The 11,136-nt window shown below is 37.7% G+C and overlaps 1 protein-coding gene across 2 annotated transcripts; it reads right to left on the reverse strand.

Annotated features, from left to right (window-relative positions):
• Positions 1 to 362: 362 nt before the first annotated feature.
• On the reverse strand, positions 363 to 10,747 carry LOC149790118 (uncharacterized). 2 transcript variants are annotated; one of them, XM_089972110.1, is made up of 2 exons: positions 10,681 to 10,747; positions 363 to 4,858 (listed from the first exon to the last, which is right to left on the reverse strand). In XM_089972110.1, exon 2 carries the CDS (start codon positions 4,832 to 4,834, stop codon positions 2,816 to 2,818), a length of 2,019 nt encoding a protein of 672 aa, XP_089828236.1. In that variant the 5' UTR covers positions 4,835 to 4,858; positions 10,681 to 10,747; the 3' UTR covers positions 363 to 2,815. The 2 variants fall into 2 exon arrangements, with proteins under 2 accessions (XP_089828236.1, XP_089828237.1); XM_089972111.1 differs by lacking the exon at positions 10,681 to 10,747 and adding an exon at positions 7,325 to 7,481.
• Between the last annotated feature and the right edge of the window lie 389 nt (positions 10,748 to 11,136).

Here is an 11,136-nt window from a genome sequence, read left to right on the forward strand (position 1 = left end):
TTTGGTAATAATTAGCTCATAACTAAATATTTTACAAGTAATTTCTCAATAAATAAAAGAATTTCCATTACATTAAATCTGTTTAAGGAACATGACAGGAGAGTGGATACATGGCTATAATTTGGCAATGGAATTTAGGTTTTGTGCATTTTGTTTTGTATGCCAGATTTAGATGGTTGTTCACAGTTAACACATCCATAACATACATTAGCTCAGCATTAGTCTTGACAAGTATTCAAGGAATACATTCTCTGATTCACTCTATGATCATTGATAAACTAGTGTACTGTTTTCACTATCCATGGTGGGGCTCATCTGAGAAAAAAGAAAAAAAACACACCTCTTGCGGGGAGGACACGATGGACTATGAAATGTAATTTTTATTTTAAAAAATATCTCCACAACATAGAATCTGCTGAATGCTACCTGGACATTGGTAATGATTCCAGAAAGTTGGAAACAACCAATTGTAATCCCTAACCAAAACCCCGAAAATATCCGGCTGATGGAAACTCGTAGAGACCAATATCCATTACTAAAAACATATATACCATCATGGAGACAATAATAAATAGCAGACCGAAGCACCGACCAAGAATGTAAATATTTGCTAGTATAAATCAAAAGGAGATTCTCCACAGAATATCACCTAAAAGTTAAATTGTACACTTGTACATAAACTGCCTATCAACGCAAAACGAAAATATGATATGACCAAAATCTAATCGCAGTTTTCTCAATTCTGAAAACCCTACGATCTAATTTGGACAAAAGGACTGTCACGGAATAAGGCAAGAAAATAGTTCGGTTTTGCATTAAACGATGACAATGTATACTTGACTTTGTCGACACGTACAGCATAAACTAGAATAGCTTGTTTTTGTCACCTTGAATTATAGTTGCTGAATGAGTACATCTTGCTGTAGGTCGCTCATAACGAGATGCCCATGTTTCCTGACATGCACGGGTATGTTACCCTTGGTTTTTGAACGTCTTCTGTTTATCATATAGTATAAATAATAAGGTTTTACTACAAGCGGTACATTATCGCTTTAATCTTGTCACGGGGTGTCAGTTTGGAACCAAAACACTATACCCATAAGGGTAAGTGACAGCTGTTAAACTAATTTTGATTCCCATGTACATTTATGCTTTTCATTGACTTGTTGTTGTTGTTGTAGGGTTTAACGCGAATTTTCAGCACACGATAAGCTATACATGGCGGCCAGTATTAAAGGTAGAGGAAGAACCAGGGAAAATCACGGAAAGAACCACCGACCCACGAGAAGCTACTGCAAGCTTTTTCACACACCCACATTGGCCGAATCGGACACTCGAACCCACGCAGTCAGAGGTGAGATCGCAGTGATCCGTACCGTACAGCGCTTTAGACCACTCGGCCAGTTGGGGCCCATTTTCGCTGAGTGGATATTGATTCATTTCGCATACATATATTTGGGTATTTTGAGTATTTTGTGTGATAGCGTCTTTCGTATTATGCGCTATCATTTTCATCTATTTGTAACTGAAACTGGTGGAGGGGTAGGTGAACCAGCCTGTAACTGTTAGGAGGCGTTGATGCATCAAACTGAATGTGGTGGGAGGTGATATTGCCCCAGACAGAAACTGGTGGAGGGTGAATTTGAGCCATTATCAATCTGGGAAATTGTGCCAAAGTGGAACTGATATTTTGTGGGCTTTTTTCCCTTCAAAGTGGGAAGTTGAACCTAAGTGAACCTGGCATGGTCCGGATCTTGATATTTTGTGAATATGTGTAGGGTGTGTGCGAGAGTCAGGTATTGTATATATTGTTTCATTTATTATCTTGTACCATCATCGTATCGTACATAACACAAGTCTCGTTATTCACACACATTGCGTTTGTGTCATTCATTTAGTCTAAATTCCACTTGGTTTCAATTATGTTACTAGGATTAATTGCAAAGTTAAACCACTACAGTTTTCAGCAGGTTGCATACATAAATGGATAACACATTTCCTAAATGGTCGTCAAATGAAAACAAAGTTGGCAACCAACTTTCCGAAGTTCACGAGCTATAAAATGGAACTCTACAGGGCAGTGTACGGTGCCCAACTGTTTAACATCATGACATGTTAAAGCAAGTGGACCAGTTCACCTACGACCACAGAATTTCGAATGCGCGAAACACATCTTAAGTGCTCAGATTGTTTAAACTGTAAATCTTGTTTATTTGAAAATACGTCATTCGTCCTTTAAGATCTGAGCAGGATTAATTGTATTAATGTCGTGTCCATTAGAAAATTTCGGCAGGAATTTGATTTATAAAAAATGATTTATTAGAGGAAATGAAAATTTCTCACCACACAAACGTTGTTGGAAACAGGGGCTTCAATTTATATTGAAATGTCAAGTAAGGATATTGTATTAGTGTGATCCAACAAAATACTTTTGGCACATCACCACTACATGGGCCACCAAAGGCACATCCAATCAATCAGCCTTGGGCTTAATTTGGACGTCCACTAGAAGTTGAATCAACACTTTAATAATTAGGACTTGTTTCTATAATTCAGTGGTTATTTGAGATTTGAATTCGCAATAGTAAAGTTTTATCATTTTGACTTTTGTATCCAAGGAAAATTTTATTTTAATTTTACAAAGCTTATTGCTTCTTACTCTTTTATATTACTTATTTTATGACCACATAGTCGTAATAGTTCTAAGATTGCAATTAGAAAGATACAAACATTATAAAATGTCATTAAGTACATTTAGCACGGAATTGTATCTTTGTTTAATGTTTTCTTTCTCCTGGAACGTCCCTTTCGTTCATTATCTCTGGCGCAGCAACCTAAAAGTATCATTAATTAGGAAAGCTATCTGCCACATTGCAGCATTGTGTTCATTATTTAACTTCATCGATATGCAGAGTACTTTGCATGCGTCCATATACATCCCCTCCTGCTTTAAGCAACATGCCAGCAGGTTTAGAGCAGAGACCCTGTACTCTAGATCATTGTAAAATACGACGCACAGCATGTTGTCCAAGGCGGCCATCTTGTGTGAAGTTTTGCCCTGTCGGAAGTAACACTGGTACTCAAGGTAGTGCAAGAAAAATTTTGGATCAACAGAAGCGCACTGGGAAGGACGGCTGTAAGGTATGCATGACCTAGATAGGAGCATCTCCAGAATTAATGGTTTAGGCATGCAATGAATCTCTGATTGAAAATATGATACTGGAAAGGCAACATATTGTCTCACCAACTCATCCGCTGAGAGATTGCCGTCCAATATTTTACAGACAGCATTTTCTGTGGGAACAGTAAAGGCATCCGTGACAAGGTATGTGTAATTCTCTTGAATGTGATGAAGAACATTCTCTGCCATGATGAAATTATCCTGCATCAAATAAAAAGCAGCCAGTTTTAGTCTTCCAGAGGCCACATCAGACGAGCAGCCCAACACGAGAAGCTCCTGAGCGATATCAAGACTTTCCTGGTCAATTACTTCCAGTGCTAAACACTGGGAGGCCAGATCTGATCCAAGACTAGAGGAACAAAACATCTTAAGTACTGCCCGTATTGTTGTATGTGTGCAACATATTTTCTTCACAAAAGCAATTTTGTTAACCAGATCTTGGCAAGCAAAGTACATCCTAGTATCTTGTATTCTAGTAATTAAAAAACAATTTGATACCACCATAGATCCCACGCCATCTTCCGCCTGATTCAATAACTCGATTAAAGATGTCTGACAAAGACGAATCAGTCTCTGACCTATATCATCACATGACAGCCTGATGAGATATTTTCCCTCCTGTCTCACGAGATCCTGTAGAACAGGCTGCAACTGAATTTGAATATGGCCATACACTTTACCATGGAACATGTTCTCTCCTGGTATAAAGTAATTTGGGCAGTAACCATTTTTAACCCATTGGCACAGTGTTCTCAAACATAGATCAACACACAATAACAGATTTTCGGGTTGCCACACGGAAGACGGTGTACATTCTAACATATAGAACACACACGTCTTGCAGTGATAACTGCTCATCGCTTTTTCTCCACAAATTGGTTGCACGAAATTTTTCTTGATCATTTTCAGCAAAACATAGCATTTGTATTGAGTTGAGTTGAATTGCCAGACAAGAATTTTTTCTCCATATGAAATGGATAATCTCCACTCCAGATGATTCTCTGGACTGAGTGGATGACCAACTGGAACCAGCAGAGCACCAGTCTGCTTGATAAGATCTATATTTGCTTGAGATGGGTAGTTGTTGATTCTGTTTTCCCACTGATAGACCTGACTAGGCCAAAATCTGACTCTCAATGCCACCACAGTATCCACTGAAAGTCTTCCACTCTGTGTCATATATGCTGGACCATGCAGCTCCACATCACTCATGTACAGAAAATTACGACTTTTTAAAACAGAACGACCGAATGAATCCAATAAGTGATATTTATTGTGCGCATTAAACACTGGTAATGATGAATCGCTGTCCAATCTCTGTAATTTCACATACCCTGGTGGAGTGCTCGCATCACTAACTATGAGGTATTTATGTTTAAAAGCTTCCAAGGACGGGAGACTCTGAAGCACGCCGATGTCGGAAACATACTTAAGGACATCAATGTCTGACTGTAGTCCTTGGGTGGTGGTAGCCTCAGCCTGACTCCCGAAGGTCTGATGAGCAACTTCAGAAACAATAGACTCAATCTCATCTGCCTGAAACATCGTGTTTATCCTCTTCCAACGTATATCCTCCCTCAGTCCCACTTTGTCCAGGACATTGAATAATCTAAGAGATACATCGCTATAATACACGGGAATGATTCCTTCCATTATTCTCTGCGTGCATTTGGATACCTGCAAAATAATAATAATAATAATAATAATAATAATAGCAATAATGTCAAAAAAATAATTCGTTTCACATATTCAATCCTCTATATTATTTCATCTTAAAAGTCTCCAAAACGCTTTCCATACTTATGGCTATAGATATTGCAACATCCCATTTATTAAACATTCAATCCAAATATCGGAAAATAATTTATCGTCGCTTGAAATAACGTACTGTTATATTTACTTCGACGTGTAGCACGGGGTGTAGTTACAATGTATGATTCTGCAACGTATCCAACGATTAATACTTAAAATGCTCTCCTTTTCGCACCAATGTGTTCAGACGGCACGTTTTAAATCTCTTTGCACCATACTGACATGAAAATAAATCATTTGTCCAACCCATTTTCAACACCTGCAATAGCACTACGTCTCACAAAATTTGCAGGGAATCTTGTGCAAGAAACGATGTGTGTTTCAACAGTAAAAGAAAGCCTTTAATTATTGAACAGTACGTCAATGAATCCTATTAATGGCCTTTCCACACACCTCTACACACTTTCTTCTTCTGGTTATACAATTTTTAAAGGCCAATTTCTATTAACTTCTCAATATGGTATTCATGCAGTGAACAAATTCACTTCTAACCGCATGGCGTCTTTCAACATCGTATGTCCCTCAGGATGGCTTCTTAGTGTCACATAACTTTTAGCAACACCTTGGATGAATAAACATGTCCAGTGACACAAGCCGAGTCATTTATGTTACTTGGACGGCAGCGTACTTTGCAGGTAAAACTCGTGAATACTAAACACTTTTGTCAGTATGACTACGTCTTGCGGTCTCTGTTCATTTTCTTCGATCCAGACTTTATTTTGAAAATATGATTCAAACGTTTTTCGTCACTTTTTATATTTGGCGAGTAGCTGTGGGGTAATTTAAACCCGGCTCTGTTTTGATCAGCCTTGAACGAATGCGAGATCCATCTTACTCAAACGTTTCTGAGCTGAAAATGTTTTTTCAGTTTATTGACACAAACTCACGAATTAATGTTCGAGATGATATAAATATCTTTCAATATGTATCGAGGATCCTCATGAACTGTTCCCTTCACACATCTCCCACTTAACACTCACCAGTCGTACACTGCAGTCTTCTAGAAGGTGGGTCATCATCAGAGATTCGCGAATATCCATAAAACGACGAAAACATATTTAAATTGTGGAATATGACAAAGTAGTATATCCGTAAACTTTATCTAAGTTAGTCGTAGTATCCCTCGGAAATTATCCCGACAGCAACCGGATTGAATAGTGTGCTATTTGCAGAGTAGCAGAATTGTTCTCCTTCTCCGGGTGCCCCGAGCGGCCGAGTGGTCTAAAGCACTCACCGTTACGGATCATTGCCATCTCACCTCCGTCTGAGTGGGTTCGAGTCTCGGATTCAGCCAATATGGGTATGTGAGAAAGCTTGCCAGTAGCCTCTCGCGGGTAAGTGGTATTTTCTGGGGTTTTCGTGGATTCTTCCTCCCTCATTTATACTAGCTGCCATGTATAGCCTATCATGTGCTGAAAAATGACGTTAAACAACAACAGCTGCTCCGACATTTATTGGTAATTTTCATTTACCTGTGTCAAGAAATACACTTATATATGCATGTGTCCTGCGTACCAAAACAGAAGATCATTAAATAGCCGGTTCTTTTGTCTATGTATCGGCATTCATTTTTCACAAGTTCAAGGAAACAAATGTTATAATTAAATAATCAAATATTTCAACTGCTCGTCCCATCGTAAATTGCCAGCTCAGATAACACCATATGTGTTTACGCTGACAAAGAGACAGTGTGTGTCTAATTGCACCCACCCACCCCCGGTATCATGATAAATTACCATGTTCAATTAAAATTCAGTAAACCAAACAACTGAATTCCATAGTAACAAAACGTTGGACAGCTTATCGAAGAAAAATTTAAATAACTTCGCGGATGGAAGTGGTCGCGATGGCACCCAGTGCCTAGGGAAGAAAACTGACAAACGCCTGATTAATCAGCAATGGATTACTAAAGTCAAGCCTTGGTGCGGAAGATTATTTCCACTGCTAATAAACCACACAGTAGCTCATGTATGTATGTATGTATGTATGTATGTTTGGAGGTATGCACATATACTGTCCATATATGACAAAATATGATTTCTCTCGTACATGATGTACCTATTATCTTGGATGGATGGATGTGGTTCATACATTAGATATTATAGAAGTTTGTCGGCCACTTTACAGTACTATCTCTTTTGTTTACCTGTCATCGTGCGACTTATTTAAACATATCGCTTGTTGGTCAAATGATCAAGTTCAGCGCACATGAATAATTGTTAACATAAATAATTGTTTCCACATATGCTAGATATACCAATATACCAATTATATTTACAGAATGTTTCTCGTTACTTAGTAAATTGCTTTACTATATCATCAACATCATACCTTATTCCCTCTTGGTTAGTATCCAAAGGCAGTCTATTATGTATTCGGTTGTCGGCTTGTAGGTACCATTGCTGAAGTGGTCACATGATAATGTATATGTCGCTTGCAAGGAGTATGAATCGGTAACGACCGCGTACTTTGCAGGTAAAACTCGTGAATACTAAACACTTTTGTCAGTATGACAGTCTGCTTGATAAGAGCTATATTTGCTTGAGATGGGTAGTTGTTGATTATGTATTTCCCACTGAGAGGCATGACATGGCCAAGTTCTGACTCTAAATGCCGTCACAATATCCACCGAAAGGCTTCTGTTTATGATTTCCTTAACGGCTTGAACATGCCGATCCATATCACCTATGTAAAGGTAATGACGACTGCATGCACAAGAACAACCGAATGAATTCAATAAGTGTAATTCATCTTGCGCATTGAACACTGGTAATGATGAATCTCTATCCAACGCTTGTAATTTCACATACCTTGGTGGAGTGCTCGCATCACTGACCATGATGTATGTACCTTTAGAAGTTTCCAAGCACGAGAGACTCTGCAGCACGCCGATGTCGGAATGACAATAAATGATATCAAGGTGTGACTGTAGTCCTTAGGTGGTGGCAGCCTTAGCCTGACTCCCGAAGATATGATGAGGACCTCTATAAACCATAGATGAAATCTAATCTGCCTGAAACATAATGTTTATCTTCTTCCAACGTATATCCTCCCTCAGTCCCACTTAGTCCAGGACATGGAATAATCTAAGAGATATATCGCTATAATACACGGGAATACTTCCTTCCATTATTCTCTACGTTCATTGCAATGCCTGAATAATAATAATAACAATAATAATAATGATAATAATAATAACAGCAATGAAAAGAATAGCATTTGTCTCCTATTGTCAATCCTCTATATTCTTTCATCTTAAAATGTTTCCAAAACGCTTTCTTTACTTATTTCGATAAATATTGCATCATCCCATATTTGAAAAAATCCAATCGAAATATTGGAAATTAATTTATCGTCGCCTGAAATAACGTACTGCTCTATTTACTCTGACGTGTAGCACGGGGTATAGTTAAAATGTATAATTCTGAAACGTATCCAACTATTAATATTTCAAATGTTCTCCTTTTCGCACCAGTGTGATTAGACAGCACTTTGTAAATCTCTTTGCACCATACCGGCATGAAAAAGAAATAATTTTTCCGACCCAATTCCAACATCTACATTAGCACTACATCTCACAACACTTGTAGGGAATCTTGTGCAAGATACGATTGGTGTTTCAACAGTAAAACAAAGTCTTTAATTAGTGGACAGTAAGTCAATGAATCATATCAATGCCCTTCCCATACACCTCTACACGCTTTCTTTTTTTTGATTATCCAATTTTTTAAGGCCAATTTGCATTAACTTCTCGGTATGGTGTTCATACAGTGAACAACTTCACTTCCAACGGCATGGCGGCTTTGGACATCGAATGAACCTCAGGGTGGTTCGGTAGTGTCACCTAACTTTTAGCAAGACCTTGGAGATATAAACATATCCAGTGACACAAGCCGACAATTTTATGTTACTAGGACGACCGCGTATTTTGCAGGTAAAACTCATGAAAATAAAACTCTTTTGTTTTTATGACTACGTCTTGCGATTTGCGGTCGCTGTTCTTTTTCTCCGATTCAGACTTTAATTTGAAAATCAGATTCAAACGTTTCTTTTCACTTCTTTAAAATTTAACGAGTAGATGTTTCGTAATTTCAACCCGGCTGTTTTTATCAGCCTTCAACGAATGCGAGATCCATCTAGCCCAAATGTTTCAGAGCATAAAGTATCTTTTCAGTTTATTGACACAAACTGACGAATTAATGTTCGAGTTGATAGGAATATCTTCCAATGTGTATCGAGCATCTTCATGAATTGTTCCCTTCACACATCTCCGACTTAACACTCGTCAGTCGTACACAGCGGTATGCTAGAAAGTGGGTCATCATCAGTGATTTGCGAATATCTATAAACGACGAAAACATATCTAAGTTGTGGAATATGACGAATTGGTATATCCGTAAACTTCATCCAAGTTAGTCTTGTTATCCGTCGGAAAATATCCCGAGAGTAACCGGTTTTTACATTGTGTTCTTGCACAGTAGCAGCTTTGTTCTCCTTTTCCGGGTTATCCGAGTGGCCGAGTGGTCTAAAGCGCTCACCGTTACGGATCACTGCCTTCTCATCTCTGTCTGCGTGGGTTCCAGTATCGGATTCAGCAAATGTGGGTATGTGAGAAAGCTTCCCAGTAACTTCTCGTTGGTCTGTGGTTCTTTCCCGGGTTTTAATGGGTTCTTTCTCTATCATTTATACTAGCCGCCATGTATAGCTTATCTTCTGCTGAAAAATGGCGTTAAGCAGCAACAAGAACTTCTCCGACATTTCTTGGTACTTTTCATTTACCTGTTTTACGACATACACTTATATCTGCAGGTGTCCAGCGTACCGAAACAGACGATCATTTAATAGCCGGTTCTTTTCTCTTTATCAATCAGCATCCATTTTTCACAGGTTCAAAGAAACAAAAATGTTATAATTAAATATTCAAATATTTCTACTACTCGTTCCCTCGAAGATTGCCAGCTAAAATAATACCATATTTGTTTACGCTGAAAATGAGAACAGTGTGTCGGTAATTGCACCTCCTGTCTCACGATAAATTACGATGTTCAATTAAAACGATGTAAACGAAACAACTGAATTCTATAGCAAAAAAAAATACGTTGGACAGCTTATGGAATAAAGATTTAAATAATTTCGCGGATGGAGGTGGTTGGGCTGATATTTCAATGTTTTAGTCTCTTTCTAAATCAAAACAATACTTGATAATGTAACTGAAATATTACTAATTGCTTGGTCATTTCCGGTGATGTACGGAATAATCCAACCGTTTTAAACCCTATATACACTATGTGCCTAGGGAAGAAAACTGCCAAACGACTAATTGATCAGCAATGCAAAACTAAATTCAAGCGTTTGTGGGGGAGATTATTTCCACTGCTAATAAACCACACAGTAGGTCACTCATATATATATTATTATTATATTATTATACGTGTGTGTGAGTGTGTGGTTCATTCATTTTGATATTACAGAAGGTTTTCCGCCATTTTACTGCACTATGTCTTTTGTTTACCTGTCAACGTGCGACTTATTTACACATCGCTTGTAGGTCAAATGATCATGTTCAGCGCAATGGAATAATTGTTAACATAAATAATTGTTTCCATATATGTTTGCTATACCAATCATATTTACTGAATGATGCTCATTATTTATTAAATAGCTTGAATATATCATCTACATCTTACCTTATTCCCTCTTGGTTAATATCCAAACACAGTGTATTATGTATTCGGTTGTCGGCTTGTAGGTAAAATTGCTGAATTAGTGGTCACGTGACAATGTTTATGTAGCTTGAAAGAAGCATGTAACTATAACAAGGACGTCAGCAGAGAATGTAATAAGAGAAACAGAAAGTAGTTTGATTTGGGGTTGTAAGAAGGATAATAAGAGAAAGATAATGTTTTTCATTGAATTTGTAAAGAACAAGATAGAAGACGAAATAGTAGAATTTTTGTTGGTATATATATATATATATATATATATATAGAGAGAGAGAGAGAGAGAGAGAGAGAGAGAGAGAGAGATGATGATGATGATGATGATATTCTTTTATTCCTCCATTTTCTGAAGATTTTAAGACAAAAAAAATGCATTTAAATACATAGAATCACAAAAATAGTAGATTCGTTACTTATTGAATT

The sequence above is a fragment of the Sinohyriopsis cumingii genome, chromosome 10 (genome assembly GCF_028554795.1).
Source record: "Sinohyriopsis cumingii isolate HCF-2022 chromosome 10, ASM2855479v2, whole genome shotgun sequence".
Taxonomy (NCBI): domain Eukaryota; kingdom Metazoa; phylum Mollusca; class Bivalvia; order Unionida; family Unionidae; genus Sinohyriopsis; species Sinohyriopsis cumingii.

What these genes read in the sequence shown, in the direction of transcription:
- LOC149790118 (XM_089972110.1), bottom strand. Translation starts at nt 4,834, where the DNA reads ATGGAAGGAATCATTCCCGTGTATTATAGCGATGTATCTCTTAGATTA.